Genomic DNA, 17,996 nt, shown 5'->3' on the forward strand with positions numbered 1-17,996 from the left:
GATACTAATTAAGAAATCAGACATTACCGAGTATGGGCGATGCGCTGAACAAGAGTACTTTCACCTGCTACTTTTTGTGTAAATGGATGCAAACATTGGGAAGGCGATTAGACATTACCTAGTAGAGATGAAGAGATATGTGCTGTATTACCAGCATACACATAACCAGGAGATGTGTGCAGGAATACCAGCACTGTCTGTACCATGAAAGCCTCAGAGTACCTCGGCTGTCTGTCCGTGGTAGAACGGATTGTGTGTTGTGACACCATCACACGACAGGGCACCTTCAACAGCAAAGCTGAATGCATCCCAGCCTCAACGCTGCTTATAAAATTGAATCTCAAGGCTAAGAATAGAGAGGGGAAACTAAGTCAAAAACTGAAAAATCTGAGGAACGTGTTGAGGAAGTAAGCATGTGGAAGATTAAAGGAAAAATAAGGGTCCGGCATTTCAAAATACTACGCCCAGTGTCTCAACCACGTGTTATAAATATTGCTTTGTATCTGCTCAAAATTTGTTAATAGTTATTTGTAGAAATGCACCTTTAGGAGAGAAGGGGGAAAGTTACAAGAAAAGAACCTCTAAGGTCTCCTACTGAGAGAAGAAAATTTTGTACATGATCCATCCCTTTCTGTCCAGAATCTCCATCATCCCTGTGCCATTTCTTTATTTGCCTCGTGTATGTGTTGGCCACCGGGCTTGCCCTCCATGCCACTGCCTAGAGCACGGGAGTGCCGACTACCGTGGGGCCTAAGACCCAGTAGTGTGCCGTGAGTAATGGCTCCTGGTTTGCAGGACCTTTCAGTATGTCATTTTGGCAGGGGTTTTTAATAAATATGTAGTTTCTATTCAGAAATTAGGATTGGAGCACCTGGGGGGCTCCATCGGTTGAGCGTCTGCCTTCAGCTCAGGTCGTGATCCCAGGGTCCTGGGATCAAGTCCCGCATCAGGCTCCCTGCGAAGTGGAGAGCCTGCTTGTCCCTGTCCCTCTGCCTTTCTCATGTGTGTGTGTGTGCTCTCTCTCTCTCTCCCTCTCCCTCAAATAAATAAGTGAATAAATATTTTTTTAAAGAAATTAGGATTAATAAATATAATTTTTACTCTGGATTAGGCAGCACCTTTGTAAACTATCACTAGGAAACAGATTGATTTTCTAAGTTAGATTGGATTAGAAACAGGGTTTCTGAAGAGAAAATGCTTATTAGGAACAAGCATTGATTTACAAGAATGTTGATTTTTACTTGGCTTTCTTCCTTTCAGAAGATTGTTACTTTAAAAACATTTTAGGGCACCTGGGTGGCTCAGTGGGTTAAGCCTCTGCCTTCGGCTTGGGTCATGATCTCGGGGTGCTGGGATTGAGCCCCGCATCGGGCTCTCTGCTCGGCAGGGAGCCTGCTTCCTCCTCTCTCTCTGCCTGCCTCTGTGCCTGCTTATGATCTCTGTCTGTCAGATAAATAAATAAAATCTTAAAAAAAAAAAACATTTCAGATAAATTGGTAAACACAGTTGCTGTGTCCGAGTTTTATCTTTTGCCTACCTGACCTGCCGAAAACTTACATTTCTACTCTCAATAAATAAGTTTTCCCAAAACTCTCTAGGAGCTGTCATTTCTAAAAATCTGCCTATTTCATAGACATTTTTTCCTAAAAACTCGTTGTTTTCCATCTCTGATTCTTGACTGCTGAAGCAGCTGTGTCTTGCTGTAAGCATCCAGTCCACAGAATGAGTGGGTCTTGCATAGTGATTCGCTTTCTCTCATTCCAGTGAACTGTGGGAAGTAGCTCAGTGTTACCTGCACAGTCCTTCTCTGGTGCCCCCATTTTGGGGTGTCTCTGTGTCTAACCACATACACATTCACCGGACTCGCACTTATTTCTGCTAATTTTGAGAGTAGAACTTTCTCCAGCCTTCCCTGTACCTAATGAGAACAATGTGATTTTTCCAGTTCTAATATTCTTTACCTTTTCCTGTAATTGTATCAGACATTTTCTTATAGGCTACGTTATTCTGCAGTGAACTGTTGGTGCAGTATCGGGATTTCCGGAGGTACAACGTGAACCTTCATTCTGAGAGAGGCTCCGAACCAGCAGTTAACCCAGCTGTAGTCCCTGGCGTCTCCCAGGGAGCAGGCGCTGTGCGGGGGTGCTGGGATGTGTCAGTCCTCATGAGGATTAGTCGGGAAGGACCGAGCTCCATTCCTGGCACTGTCATTTACTGCTAGTGATTTTTTTTTAAAGATTTTCTTTCTTTGATAGTGACAGAAAGCATGAGCAGGGGAAGGGGCAGAGGGAGAGGGAGAAGTGGACTCCTCAGTGAGCAGGGAGCCTGTTGCAGGTTCAATCCCAGGACCCTGGGATCTTGACCTAAGCCAAAGGCAGATACTTAACCCACTGAGCCACCCAAGCACCCCTACCAGTGATTTAATTATTTTATTTTGAAGATTTTATTTTAAGTAATCTCTGTCTACCCCCCAGTGTGGGGTTCAAACTCACAACCCCAAGATCAAGAGTCATGTACTCCATCGACTGAGCCGGCCAGGGGCCCCACTACCACTGATGTTAGGCGAGTCCTGTCACTGCTTTGATTCTCAGGGTCCCCTTCTGTGTACTAGGGCACTGATGACATTGCGTTCAGCTACTGTCCAGGTGAACGGAAGTCGTGCTTGTTGTTCCCTTGGTCTTCCTGCCCAGCCTGTTTGCTGTGCAGAGAGGACCCGGGGGACGGCCCCACATGTGACAGCCCGCCCATTTGCTCATGTTCTTCGGGCAGCCTCCAATCTGCCTTGCTGTGAAATAGTACCAGAAAAAGGCTTTTGTTCCTTTTTCCTTTCATTTTTGACTCCTTTGTCAATCAGGTGAATATGTAACAAATGGGGAATTAGTCACTGACTGTGCTGGATAAGAAACTTCTCCAAAGTGTTTAACTCTGATTCTCTACTTTAAAGTAATCTCATTTTTAGATCCCAGGGTGACCAGGCTGTAAAAAGGAAGGGTAGCTAATTTGGAAAACTGTGCAAGTGTTGACAAAGAAGCACTCTTATCTAGAGATCAGCTAAGTATAGTTTCTAAAGGTCAAGCAAGCATTTTTTTTTTTTTTTGCTAGAGAAACCCTCGTCTTAATTGGACTTTGTTCACTGGAAGAATATAACTATCTATAGTAGCTTTTTTTTTTTTTAAGACTTTATTTATTTATTTGACAGAGAGAGAGGGAACACAAGCAGGAGGAGTGGCAGGCAGAGGGAGAAGCAGACTTCTTCCTGAGCCGGGAGCCCCATGCAGGGCTTGATCCCGGGATCATGACCTGAGCTGAAGGCAGACGCTTAACGACTGAGCCACCCAGGCGCCCCATACAGTAGCTTTTGCTAAAAAAGTTCTTCAAGAAAAGAAGCACATTTTCTTTAGAATTCAAACTCCTTTTTTCAGTCTGTGGCCTCTGCCACCCTGTGTCAACCCAGCGTTTCAACTTGAACCAGCCCCAGTTTCTCCGCTTCCTAGCGGCACAGCTTTGAGTGGGCGTGACCTCCCTGAACACCGGCTTCCTCGTCCGCAAGGTGAAGGACATGGTGGCGCTTGGACCACAGTGTGGCTGTGGGGACCGAGTGAGACACATAAAACCCTCCGAACAGGGCCGAGCTGGAGTACACCCAGCAGCTCGTCTGGCTCGGTAGCGCCGGGGGTCAGCCTGCCTCAGGGTCCGACTTCTCTTTCTTGGGCTCAATTCAGGCAGACAACGTCCCAGGGAGGACGTCGGAGTGTCTCGGCTTCATGGGAGAGGGGGTCTGCAGCTGGGCCGGGAAGAGCAGGGACTGTGTGTTGTTACTTCATTGTGCTTTCACACTCTCACGCTGTAACCTCCGACTTTCCGCACCCAGCCCCAAAGCCGCTACAGCTCTTTTTTTAAAATTTCTTTTCAGTGTTCCAGAATTCATTGTTTATGCACCACACCCAGGGCTCCATGAAATCGGTGCCCTCCACAATACCCACCACCTGGTTCCCCCAACCCCCCACCCCCTTCCCTCCAAAACCCTCCGTTTGTTTCTCAGAGTCCACAGTCTCTCATGGTCCGTCTCCCGCTCTGACTTCCCCCAACTCACTTCTCTCCATCTCCCCATGTCCTCCGTGTTATTTCTTATGCTCCACAAATAAGTGAAACCATATGATAATTGTCTGTCTCTGCTTGACTTATTTCACTCAGCATAACCTCCTCCAGTCCCGTCCATGTTGCTACAAAAGTTGGGTGTTCATCCTTTCTGATGGAGGCATCATACTCCATAGTGTATATGGACCACATCTTCCTTAGCCATTCGTCCGTTGAAGGGCATCTTGGTTCTTTCCACAATTCGGCGACCGTGGCCATTGCTGCTATGAACATTGGGGTACAGATGGCCCTTCTTTTCACTACATCTGTATCTTTGGGGTAAATACCCAGTAGTGCAATGGCAGGGTCATAGGGAAGCTCTAGTTTTAATTTCTTGAGGAATCTCCACACTGTTCTCCAAAGAGGCTGCACCAACTTGCATTCCCACCAACAGTGTAAGAGGGTTCCCCTTTCTCCACATCCTCTCCAGCACATGTTGTTTCCTGTCTTGTTAATTTTGGCCATTCTGACTGGTGTAAGGTGGTATCTCAGTGTGGTTTTGATGTGAATCTCCCTGATGGCTAGTGATGATGAACATTTTTTCATGTGTCCCACTGTAGCACTTCTCCTGGGAAAATGTCACAGGCATGATCCGTTCAGGTTTCCCCACCTTTTATAACCCAAACCGGACACGTGGACCCATAGATCACTACACGCGCACACTACAATAATACAGCTTTCTCCGGACATGCAACCCAAGCAGACTCAGCCGTTGTCCCTCCTAGTATAAATCCACAAGAACTGAACCAAGGCTAGTAGTCAGGGGCCAGGCAATAGGGCCTTTGTGTTTCATTGGCTTCTCGCCTACTCTGCCAGCTAAGAATAAATAAAATAATAATAAATAAAAGCCCGGCGACCCCATCCCCGTTAGGAAGGCTAGTATGAGAACAGGAAGTAACAAGTGTCATCAAGAATATGGAGAAATTGGGGCGCCTGGGTGGCTCAGTGGGTTGAAGCCTCTGCCTTCAGCTCAGGTCATGATCCCAGGGTCCTGAGATCGAGCCCCGCATCAGGCTCTCTGCTCAGCTGAGAGCCTGCTTCCCGCTCTCTCTCTGCCTCCCTCTCTGCCTATTTGTGATCTCTCACTCCGTCAAATAGATAAATAAAATCTTTTAAAAAAAAAAAAGAATATGGAGTAATTGAAATCTTCGTATACTCCTGCAGGGAATGTATAATGGTGCAACTACTATGGAAAACAGTTTGTTGGTTGCTCGAATAATTAAAAATAGAACTGCCATATGATGCGGCAGTCCTGCTTCTGGGTATATACCCGACGGAATTAAAAGCAAGGACTCAGAGATATTTGTACACACGTGTTCATAGCAGCAGTCACAGTAGCCGAAGCGTGGAAGCAAGCCACGTGTTCGTCAGTGGATGGATGGGGAAACGGAAAGTGGTACGGAAGTACCATGGCTTGTTACTCAGCCTGAAAAAATGAGGAAACTCTGACATACTACAACATGGGTGAACCTTGAGGGCGTTATGCTAAGTAGAATAGGCCAGTCACAAAAGGGCAAGTAGTATGCTGTCCCACTACAGCATGTGTGGGACAGCGTACTATGTGGTACCTAGAGTGGTCAGAGTCATGGAGTCGTAAAGCAGAAGACCATTATCAGGGCCTGGCAGTGGGGGGTGGGGAGCGCTGGGCAGTCATTGCTTAATGGGTACAGTGTTTCAGTTTTGCAAACTGAGAAGAGTTCTGGGGGCACCTGGGTGGCTCAGTGGGTTAAGCCTCTGCCTTCGGCTCAGGTCATGATCTCAGGGTCCTGGGCTCGAGCCCCACATCGGGCTCTCTGCTCAGCAGAGAGTCTGCTTCCTCCTCTCTCTGCCTGCCTCTCTGCCTCCTTGTGATTTCTGTCAAATAGATAAAATCTTTAAAAACAAAACAAAACAAAAACAAGAAGAGTTCTGGAGATCGGTGGTGATGGTTGCACAGTGACAGGAATGTGTGAATACCACTTTGTTGTAAACTCCGAAATGGATAAGGTGGTAAATGATTAAGGTGGTTATGTTACATACCTTTTACCATGATCAGTCGATCAGTAGATGGTTGGAGAAATGGAGTCTTGAGTTGGGAACCATTTGAATATATACCTGATAAACATTGTTTCATAGACTATTTTTTGGAGCAGCTGTGGTAGGCTCGCTGTGAAATGTTGAGCAGAAGGGTCGGAGAGTTCCCGTACTCCCGTCACCGCCCCCACCAAGCAGTGTGTCTGTTACAGTCAGGGACCTTGTGTTGACACATCACAATCACACAAAGTCCACAGTCTGCTTTAGGGCTCACGCTTGGTGTTATGCATCCCCCGAGTTTGGGCAAAGGTATCATGACACGTATCCACCATTTGTTTTTAAGTTTAGAAAAGAGTTTGAACAAGAAGGTGAGATCAGCTCAGTAACTGAGCTGGAAAGCTGACGGTGCTGGTTCCTGTCTGTCTTTGCTTCAGGGCACCATGGAGAAGGATAACAGCACCAAGCAGAGCGTGACTGGGGACTCGCGTCCGGCCGAGGGACACGCCGGGAGCAGCGCTCCGCAGGGAGAGCAGGGGCACCTGCTTTATCACGAGGAAACCATCGACCTCGGCGGAGACGAGTTCGGGTCTGAAGAGAATGAGACTATGTCGGAAGAGTCTAATAATTTTGTAGATAAGCTTAACGAGCACATGATGGAAAGCGTCCTCATTTCTGACTCTCCTAATAATAGCGAAGATGACGCAGGTGACCTCGGCTGTTTGCAGGATGTTGGGGACCCTGCAGAAGGCAGCGCAGGTCCCAGACTGGAAAGTCTCGAGGATGAAGGAGCCGTGGACACCCTGAGCAAGGACAGCGGAAGTGACGGAGAGGGTGCATCTGAAGACATCTCTGGCACGACCCCCGACCCAGAGCACAGTCAAGTCACAGGTGTGCCGGCCTTGGGGGGGCAGGGAGCAGAGGACCCTGGCCCAGGGGACAGGAGCACTGGCCCGGAGGGGCCGGGGGGCGCTGCACCCTTGAGGCAGTCCCCTCCCCACGAGGAGCCCATCCCCGTGTGCACCATCTTCAGCCAGCGGCCGCTGCTGCCGCGGGACGGCTTCGAGTCCCAGATGGTGAAGTCTCCGAGCTTCAGCGGCGCCAGCGAGACGGCGGCCAAGACCCCCGCCCAGGCGGTGCAGCCAAGCCCCAGCCTGAGTAAATTTTTTGGCGACCCCGCGAGCACTAACTCCCTGGCCTCGGACTTCTTCGACTCGTTCACGACGTCCACTTTCCTCTCCGTCAGTAACCCCAGCGCAGGTTCTTCGGCGCCAGAAAATCTGTCTTCGCTGTCCGCTGCGGGGGCAGAGAGGTCCCCGGGTGCCGCTGAGCCTTCTCACCCCCCAGGGATGGAAAAGGCAGAAGCAGGGGTCTCCACAGCTTCTCTAGAAATCTCTCCGTCTCCAAAGCCGTTTTCCCAGATCCAGGCTGTGTTTGCGGGGAGCGAGGACCCCTTTGCCACGGCGCTGAGCATGAGCGAGATGGACCGCAGGAGTGACGCCTGGCTCCCCGGGGAGGCGACCAGGGACATCCTGGCTTCAGTAGCCACCCAGCAGTACAGCACAGTGTTCGTAGACAAGGAGAGCCTCACCATGCCGGGCCTCAAGTTTGACAACATCCAGGTAGGTGGGAGACATCCTTAGAGGGGGTGCTGGTGGCGGGACTCGGTGGCCACTTCAGTTCCTCTTCGTCTTTTTGTTTCCCTCCCTCTCCCTCACCCCTGCTATGGGGGGGGTGCCCACACGCACACGCGCGCGCGCCTCTCAAGGACTGAAAAGTCCTCATTTCTCAGTGACTCCTAAAATCCTCATTTGGAGAGGCTGTGTTACATCACTAGCTAATTTGGAACTCCGTTGATTTCCCTGATGTGATATAGTTAAGGCAGTGGCCAGAGTCTTACAAGCACATGCCAGCAAGGTAGACAGTTACGTCGTAATTCTTTGATGTCACCGGGAACCTTGTGTGGTCGGGTTATTTGTGACACGTAAGCTTCAGCAGACGATGAGTCCCCCGTTCCTTTCATTGTAAATCTGGGGAGTTTTGCATTTTACATGCTTGATACAGAGTTTTATAGACTCGTTTAAAAAAAGTGGATGGCCCACAAAGTAAATCAAATCACAGAAATGATTTCAACATTTTATATAATAAATAGTGACAGAGAACTTCGATCTACCAGTCAAAGACAATAAGATTATCTCCATTTTCTGTTACCTAATTAGGCATTTGATTTATGATTATTCCATGTTTGCTAAAGTGTGGGAAAATGGCCTGTCTCAGGCAGCCCTAATGGGACCATAAGTCAGTACAAACTTTTTAAATCAGCATCCAGATGTGCATATTATTTGGTCCAGAAAGCCAGTCTGAGGAATTTTTTTATAAGAGAATAATGTCATGGGTATGCAAATACCCAGCTTTTGGTATGCCTGTCAGAGTGTGGTTTAGTATGGCAAAGCATCTGAAAGGACCCAAAAGCCGTTATCAGGAGGCTGCTTGAATACATCTGACTCGTCTGTCCGATGGAATATTAACGCAGGCGGGGCTCTGGGGGGCTCAGTCGGTGAAGCATCTGCCTTCAGCTCAGGTCATGACCTCAGGGTCCTGGATCGAGCCCCGCTTCAGGCTCCTGGGCTCCCTGTTCAGCAGGCAGTCTGCTTCTCCCTCTACCTCTGCCCCTCCCCACTCCCTGCTTGTACACACTCTCTCGTGCTCTCGTTCAAATAAATAAATAAATAAATCCTTTTTTTTTTTTTAATAAAAAAATGTTTAAAAATGATGATACAGCAGAATTTTGTTTTACGATTTTATTTATTTATTTGACAGAGATCACAAGTAGGCAGAGAGGCAGGCAGAGAGAGAGAGCAAGGGAAGCAGGCTCACCGCTGAGCAGAGAGCCCGATGCGGGGCTCGATCCCAGGACCCTGGGATCATGACCTGAGCCGAAGGCAGAGGCTTTAATCCACTGAGCCACCCAGGCGCCCCGTACAGCAGAATTTTTAACGAAGTTCATATCTTATTGTTAAATTTGAAAACCTGGGTACCAGATGGCATGTGGCATGCATGGTACGGGAAGAATGTTCACAAGTATGTGTAACGCGCACTTGTAACGCGAGCGTGTGGGAGGCCCGCTGCAGGTGATGGCAGGGTTGTGGCCCAGCCCAGTGCATGGGGGGCACCACTCCACCCTGGGGGCTGGCCTTGTGCAGGTGCGTCTCCGCCCGCTCAGGGGAAGCAGGTGCCCTGTCCTGCACACGCATGGCTGGTCGGAAAGCCCAGAGTGTGGGATGCGTGATGTTGTGGCATTGGTGGACTGCTGTGCCCCGGGGAAGGGCCACACTGGGGACATGGAGCTGGTAGCTCTTTGCTAGGGACCTAGCGGTGCAAGCCCATAGGTTCCAGACACTTTGCGTGGCAGTCTTGACCGTGCGTTCAGGTACCAAACACTTACTGTGCACACGCCGTGCACCAGGCACCCTGGGACGCTTCTTCTCCACTCTTTCAAGCAAAATATACTGAACATAAACTTCTTTTGCGGGATCTTTGTAACACATTCTGGTTACGGACTCTGAGTTCAGGGGACGCTTGGACGTGCAGGATTTGATTTGCGTATTCACACACTCCCCCCTCCCTTCCCTGGCCCTGTCTGCCTCCATTCTCCCTGCCGGGGTAGGGAGGGGGCGCTTTGCTCTTCTGTTTCCTGTTCCTTCCGTCCCCGCTCTGGGGAGCCTGTGCTCGGTGGCTGTGTTCCCGCAGCCTCAGTGGGACTGGCCTCTTAGCTTTTCCGTCTGCACTCTCTGTTGTTTGCGGTTTGCGCCCCCTGTTATAATTCAGGGGAAAATTGGACGTTGCCCTGGAAATGACTTTGCCCAGGGGTCCTAGGGTACGTTTGGACGTGCGTGGAGGGCCTTCAGTCTGGGTGCCGAGAGGTCTGGGCTGAGCACACGACATTGCATGGTTGGGCCTAGGAGGCCAGAGAGCCTGCGGGCTGGTTAGTGTCGGACCGGAAGTACCGAGCCGCCCCACGAAGTCCTTCTCGAGTCCAGAAACACAAGCGCCACGTTTGGGCTGGTTTCCCCTAGGCTGGATCAGATGCACAGGCCGTGTCCTGGGTCCTCCCTAGCTCTGAAGCTTCCGGGACGTACCTCCCCCGTCGCACGCAGCTGCCCGAGAGAAAGTCAGGACGCCGCGCGGGTCAGCGGGGTTCCGGAGCTCCCGCTGCCCGGGCAGAGCGCGGGGAGCCGACCGGGCGCGGCCTGCCCGCCTTTCACCTCCTTCAGGTCCCCCGGTAGCGCCTCCAGTCCCGCGTACAGCTCCCAGAGCGCCTCCGGCTCTCCCACGGGACCGGTGTGCTGGACGCGTGTCACTGTCTCTCCATCTGCATGTTCCCAGCCCCAGGCGGAAAGGGAAGCGTGTGGTTACCCTTGAGCCGACGTGCTGCGTTTGTTTGGCGGAAGACTGAGGACTGGGTTCTGTATTCGCTTCCGGGCACTCCAGCTTTTGAAACCATTGATCGGGTTTACTTATCAATACCCCCCCGGTTACTGTTATTACCAGAGATGTTCACGCTCAGTCAGCTTTCTAAAACACCGTTTTTCTCCAGGTTGCTCACCTCATTAAAAATTACCTTCCTGGGGGATAAAAGTTGAAAAGACTTTAATTTGTTTCTCTGTGTAGCGACATCTGCGGTGTTCTTAGCTAAGTTAGGAGCTGGAAGGGGAGCGTGTGACACCTCATTCCTCTTCAGTGGCGTCAGAGGGAGGACACAGGCATTTTCAGCTCATTATGGTTGCCCGTGGCCTCTGTCCTCAAAGGAGTAAATACAAAGTTTGTGGGGAAATGGTAGTTCATAACTTTTTGGAACCAGTAAGGAATGGAAGTGGAGAATCATTGGATGGTGCTTGTTCATAAAGAGACAGAAACGGGAAAAGGGAATAAACGAAAGCAGCAAAATTTCAGTGCTGAGGGTGACAGGGTGCGGAAGGTGGTGGGACCAGCCCTTCTCGTGGGCGTCAGAATTCTCCAGCCCATACTGGCAGAACGAGAAACCTGGCACACGCACTTGGAGACTAGATTCTTCCACCACCCCTTTCTCACTCTGTTCCCCATTCTCACCTTCCCCCTCACCCTTCCTGCACCTCGGAATTCACTGGAATCCCGTCAGGGAGGCCCACACAGTCCATGTGGAAACCCCTTGTCGGGAGTCTCCAGAAGCGCAGGAGCCACCTGTTCCTGCAGCTCCACCAGCCCCTGTTCTCAGTTTCAGTTACTCTGTAGAAACCACTTACGTCATCTCCATTTTTAGAGGTTACTTTTTTCTGGATATGCAGCATGTTCACAGTATAAAATTCAAGGTTGGCAGGTGTTTTTTTTCCCCCATTCAACATTTTAAAGATGCCCTTCCATCGTATTCTGGATGTGAAGGTTATGATAATTTTAAGATCTTATTTATTTGAGAGGGAGAGAGCACAAGCAGGTAAGAGGGGGACGCAGAGAGGGAGAGGCAGACTCCCCGCTGAGCACAGAGCCTGACATGGGGCTCGATCCCAGGACCGTGGGATCCTGACCTCAGACAAAGGCAAGCACTTAAGGACTGAGCCACCCAGCCATCCTTTAATAATTTATATCTTCACTCTTCTGTACCTAATGTACATGTTATTCTCTGGTTACTTTTAAGATTTTATCACTGGTTTTCAGCTGTTTGACCCTGATGTGCCGTCACGTGCTTTTCTTTTCTGTTTCTGTTGCTTGGATTTGTTGATTCCGTTGGGATGTGCTTTCCCACTTGGGAGTATTCTGGTCCTTACTTCCTCAAAGAGTTCTCAGTTCCTCCCTCCCTTGTCTCTGCTCCTGGGACTCCAGTTCCACACGTTACTCAGATTTGCCAGAAGTCACGGAGGATCTGTGTCTGTTTCGCAGTTTTCTTTCTTTTTGCTTCCCTTAGAAATTCTTGCAGTCGTGTCCTGAAGTCCGTATGTGCTTTTTAGTTTGTAGCTGATGCTTTTTGATGAATTTTTCATATTTTTTATCTCTGGAATTTACGTTTGCTTCTTTCACGTATCCTTTTCTTTATCCAGTGTGTTGAAGTTTTACCTCAGACCCTCACGAACATTTGTAGTAGCAGCCTGAAGGTTCTCCTCCAGACGGTCCGCCGTCTCCAGAATCTCTGGGTCTGTTTGTACTTATCTCTTCTCTTAGTTGTGGGCCACATGTGCTGGCTTTATCCTGTGTCTCGTCATTTTTGATTAGAGGTTGGACATCGTGGGTTTCCTGGTTTTGGTTGGCGTTCTGGTCAGCATGTATGATATATGCAGATTGACGTGATCTTCTTCAGCTTTGTTTTTAAGTTTCTTAGGGTGACGTTAGAGGAGCTTTTACTCATGGGTGGCCTTTCTCATGTCTCTTGAGAGCCTCCGTGTTCATAGAGAGTGCTCCACAACAGTTGTCATAAACTTGACATCCCTCAGCATGTGTGAGCACTGAAAACTGCTCAGCCCCCCTGTCGTTTCGCCTTCTAGAGCATCCCCCTGCGCGTGGGCCACGTAGTGTCCAGCAGTAGAGTCGGGCTTCTGTGCCGCGTTCCCTCCTTTCCAGCGCCCCGGCCTCTCGGGTTCCCAGCTTGGTCTCCTCACCTCAGCAAGTTCACCACACCCTGCCTGGGACTCGTCTTCACACAGATGTGCCTTTGAATTCAAGAGTTCAAGTCATCTGTCCCAGTCTTGGGATCCCAGCCCTCCACCGGGTCTGAAAACAATTGCTTCCTCCCTTCCTCACACTAGGACAGTCCCGTCCCGGTGCTGCTTTTGCTCACCACCCACACAGGCGGCTCCTGAGCTGAGTCTGCTGAACTAAGCTGACGCGTGAGAGCTCGGGAAGACATGCGGGCCAGTTCAGGCCATTCTGTGGCAGCCCCCCACAGCTCTCCTTGTTGAAGCATTCTCGAATTCTGATGTGTTTGGGGGCCTGACAAGAAAAAATTCAGTTTGTTTATTTTTTGTTTTTCAGGGTTTTTTTTTAAGATTTTGTATTTTTGACAGACAGAGACCAGAGAGGCAGGCAGAGAGATGGAGAAGCAGGCTCCCCGCTGAGCAGAGAGCCCGATGCGGGGCTCGATCCCAGGACCCTGAGACCATGACTGTGGAGCCGAAGGCAGAGGCTTCACCCACGGAGCCCCCCAGGCGCCGCTTTGGTTTTGGTTTTACAGCTTTATGGAAAACACTCCATGTGCCGCACTGTCAGCGTGCAATTCACTGGTTTTTGGCATTTTGACAGAATTGTGCGGCCATCACCACAGTCAGTTTTTATCTCCTCCAAAAGAAGCCCTTCAGATTCACCTCCCATCTCCCGTGCCCCTCCCCCAGCCCCAGCCAAGCACTGATCTCTCTGTCTCTGGATTCTCCCGTTCTGGACGTCTCACGCAAGTGCAGTCGTGCGACATGTGGTCTCGCGTGACTGGCATCTGTTACAGACAATGATGTTTTCAGGAGCGCCCCATTTTGTAGCCTGCGTCACTCCTGCGTCATCACATTTTATTGTCAGATGACGTTCTGGCCTTGCGTGTTCCACGTTTTACCCATTCATCCCTCGTCGGGCACTGGGTTTGTTCCCACTTTGGGCAGCTGTGAATAACGCTGCTTCTGAACATCATGAACAAGTTCTGTGTGGTCACGTTTCCATCTCTCTTGGGTGCGTCCCTCGGAGTGGAACTGCTGGGTTACATGGCACCTCTCAGGTTCGCTTTTTAAAGATTTATTTGAGAGAGAGAGAGAGCATGTGTGTGCACACGCGAGAGGCAGAGGGACAGACTCTCAGGCAGACGCCCCGATGCGTGTGGAGACCGACCCAGGGCTGGCTCTCAGACGCTGAGATCATGACCTGAGCCGAAACCTAGAGTCAGGGACTCAACCAACTGAGCCACCCAGGCACCCCTGGGGTTCACATTTTGAGGAATGTCTTCCAGATGGCTACACCATTTGACATTTCACCAGTTTGGGGTTTTGCCTCGTTTTTGTTTCTTTGATGTTGTTTGTTCAGGAGGTTTGGCTTACGCTAGGAGAGCACAAGGAGCGAGGGGATCACATGCTCCCGGAGCTTCTCCACTGGGGCCAGGGCAGAGAGCTCCATGTGCACAGGGTCGGGTGCGGGGCCCACTGTCTCTTCAGACCACTGCCCCAGGACCACTGTGGCTTCCTGTTTCCCGGACAGTAAAGCCCACATGCTGTGAATCAGCTGCTCTGGTTTCCATGTTGTCTTTGTCCCTTAAAATCAAGAAGGGACTGGTGAACGGTCCAGACTGCAGGAGGGGCGGCGGCCCGCGGCCATCTGTGAGCCGAGATCAGCCCTTGCTCTTGCATAAACACATCTGATTGGGGGCAGAGGGGGAGTGTTGGAGGGGGACAGACATCTCCCCTGTTGCCTGCCTGAGTCCTGGCTCATTCCCAGCTGTCTCCCCACACTTCCTGCTCTGGCTGTGGATGCACTAGTCCCTCACTGAAGAGTTGCTGATTTGGAGGGAGCCAAGGCTTCCAGGCGGAGCCCACCCCAGGAGCAACAGCGTAGCTCTAAGAAAAATCCAGAGTGGGAGAAATTTGCTTCCCTCTCCAGTAACCATAGGAGGATGTGCAGTCAGGTGTCACGACTCCTGGGCCATAGTCCCCTCCAGCTCAGTGACATAGCAGCAGTAGGTTTGCGGGAGGACATGTTGTCCCATCCTTGGGCCCTCATAGCTAAGATGTTTGTTAGTCCTACATGTGCTCCTGTGTCAGGAACTTCCTGTGCTAACAAAAATGTTAACCAGTGGAGAATTTTAAAGGCAAAAGATTTTTTCAGTGTGGTCTAATTAACAGAGAATGTTGCAAGGATGGCGGAAGTAAATTGATCCTCCCTCTGCCGCATTGAGGTGGGATTCTGCCCTTTCCCGGGTCGCAGCTCCTCCCACTCGGATAAAGCCCTTTGTCTGATAGGAGTTGCGTTCCTGGAAGCTTTGTGGAACCATATGGCTGAGCTCTTTTTATTCTGCCCTTTAATTGTCCCTCCTGGACCAGTTAGCCCCTTCTAGCATTTGAAGCATTTCATCTCATGCTCCGAAAGCAAAAAATCATCAAAGTGCTGCTTCTGGATTTTTGCTGCCGTATAAGTGAGAGGTGCGGCTTGGCCTCTTGGAGCACCGGGCTCAGCGCCCTGGGCCGGACCAGACTGATGACCTGCATCGCCCCTGCCAAGGCCCCCGCTCCCCCTTTACCTGTGGATGGGCAGCCACAGACCCCTGCAGCACCTCCTCAGTCCTCCTGCACGCATTGTCCACAGGCTGGTGCGTTTTAGCTGCCAGCGTTCTGGGCGACCGTGGAAGATTCACCTTGCATGCCTATGCCAAGGGTAGGACAACAATGAAGGGGCAGAGACGGTTGTGGAGTCTGCGGGGGACACCTCCACGCCGCTTTCCTCTCCGGCCTGCGTCCCTGTGTGCTCCCAGTGGCCTTGCACTGCTGGCCCTCAGCGGTCTGCGGCTGGAAGCAGGTGTTGTGCTCACCGAGGTGGAGAGGGTTCTTAGCCCCCAACACCCACCTCCCCAGGTTGCGTTGCTCCCTGGCCATTCCAGCGACTGAAATCCTTCCTCCCCTGGCTGGGCCAAAGTGCCCTGTCCTCTGCATCCGTCCCCCTCACCCATCCATTTTCCCCTTATGTTTGGTTCCACTTTTTTTTTTTTTAATCTAGGTGTAATTGATACACATTGTATTCATTTCAGGTGTATACACTGAATATTTGCAGATATTTCAAAATGGTCTCCACGATAAGTCTAGTTAACATCCCTCGCCTTACATATTCTAGAATTATTTTTCTCCTGATAAAAACTTGTAAGATGGACTCTCTTAGCAACTTCCCGGTCTACACCGCAGTGTTACACCGCAGTGTTGGTAACTGTAGTTCCCTTTCGTCCCCAGGACTTTCTGTAACTGAAAGTTTGCACTTTTGACCACCTTTCCCATTTGGCCGGTCTCTGCTCCCCACCCCTGCCTCTGGCAGCCACCATTGTGTTCTCTGTTCCCTGTGAGTTTGTTTGGTTTTTTGGTTTTTGTGTTTTTAAGATTCCATGTAGAAGTGAGGTCATGCAGGATTTGGCTTTCTCTGACTTCTTCCAGGTAGCAGAATGCCCACCGGGTCCCTGCGCGCCAAAGCACGGGCAGGGTTCCGTTCCTTCCTGTGGCTGAACAGTGTTCCGCGGGCGCTCGCTGCCTCTCTCTGCGCGTCAGTCCGCAGACAGGTGGCTTCTCTCCGCATCCCGTCTGGGAACAGGGTGGTGCAGACCTTTCTTCAAGTTAGTGTTTGAATGTCCTCCAGATAAGCAGCTGGGAGCAGCTTCGCGGGGCCCTCCCACGGTCCTGTTTCTGACTTTCCAAGCAAAGTCCCTCCTGGGGCACGGTGGCCACACCGTCTTGTGTCCCATCAGCTGTGCGCCGTGGTCCCGCTCATCCCCGTCCGCACCAGCGACCGTCTTCATGTGCTGTGGATTCCACATCTCAGTCCTATCACCCTGTCCTCGGGGGTGGCGAGCCTAAGGAGTCAAGCTGTGAGGCCGGAGTCCCCCGGCAGAGGCCCGTGAGGGCACTTCCCAGCCCACAGCGCGACTCCCGTGCGCAGGGGGCCTGGCGGAGCTGGTGGTAGAGGACCCGCAGGGGAGGGCAGTCTTCTCTTCTCTCCGGGCTTGGGGGTGAACCCAGCCCCAGAAGGAAGTCTGCAGCCAGCTCCCAGAGGCTTTCCCAGAGACCGGGGCAAACTGCTGGATTCCTGAGGCCAGCCCACTCCAGCCCCCACCCAGCCCTGGGGCCCGAATCCCGCCTGGCGCATCCCTGGTATAAGCCTGGTCCTGGGGCTGGTGATTTCCCCCTCTTCTAAAAGAAGGCGCAGTTCTAAAATACCCATTTTATTAAAGGTGGTTGATGCTTGAGCGTCTGGGTGATTGAAGTTTTACTGTACTGTAACCACGCGCTAACCTCCATACACCAATGGAGAAAAAAGAAATCTCGTTTAGTTATGGGTTCTGCTTAGCTGAGTTTAATTAACATTCTATTGTCTTGACATACTTTCCTTCCATTCCTTCCAGGGGGACGCAGTTAAAGACCTGATGGTTCGCTTCCTGGGCGAGAGAGCCGCGGCGAAGAGACTGGTCTTACACGCGGAGTCCGTGGAGCAGACTTTTGTGGGGTTGAGACAGCTGATCGTAAGTAATGACGGGTTTGATTTCAGTACTGTTGTTTCCAGAAGGCCGGCCTTTCTCTGTCATGTTTTCCTTGGAGTTAATTACTTCAAATGTGTTATCTAAAGCCTTGCGTGTCCATAAAATTTTGTTGAATTAGATACCAGTCCTGTGCAGCAAAAAGTGTCATATTAACATACTTTTAATTTTAAGGCCAATTAGTTAAAAAGCCATTATTTTAAATGATTAAACTACTTGAAGCAGAATATACTTTGATTAAATATATGCTTCATCAGATATGATAACTAAAGATAACTAATTTTCATTTTTATGGGTTTTTTTTTTAAATACTTCATTTTTGCCACTTGGCATAAGGGGTTTATTATTGAATGGGAGGGGTCACCAGAAATGCACACGAGAATCCTTGTTCATGACAGGAGTAAGTGTGAATTGCAGGCAGAGGTGCAGCCCCAGATGCTAACAGGGAGCCATCTGAACTACAGGCACGTTAACATGAACGGGTGGGTGTTTCTGGCGGTCTCTGAACCCCGGGAACCTGTACGCCCCCCACAACTGCCTTTTTCCTCGTTACCTTTCATCATATTTAAAGGAGTGTCTGTCCTCAAAAAGGTGAATAAGGATCATTTGTTTAGGTGTCGAG

General features: G+C 50.5%; 1 protein-coding gene across 1 annotated transcript in view; it reads left to right on the top strand.

Moving 5' to 3' along the window:
* The first annotated feature begins 6,632 nt into the window (after window positions 1-6,632).
* TRAPPC12 (trafficking protein particle complex 12) overlaps window positions 6,633-17,996 on the top strand; it is a 61,420-nt gene continuing 50,056 nt past the window's right edge. The window contains exons 1-2 of the mRNA XM_032866764.1: window positions 6,633-7,769; window positions 17,243-17,359. Coding sequence (XP_032722655.1) covers window positions 6,756-7,769; window positions 17,243-17,359 — 1,131 coding nt within the window. The 5' untranslated portion in view covers window positions 6,633-6,755. The remainder of the gene's footprint in view (window positions 7,770-17,242; window positions 17,360-17,996) is intronic.

Source organism: Lontra canadensis, unplaced genomic scaffold (assembly GCF_010015895.1).
Source record: "Lontra canadensis isolate GAN:19392208 unplaced genomic scaffold, GSC_riverotter_1.0 scaffold32, whole genome shotgun sequence".
Classification (NCBI taxonomy): domain Eukaryota; kingdom Metazoa; phylum Chordata; class Mammalia; order Carnivora; family Mustelidae; genus Lontra; species Lontra canadensis.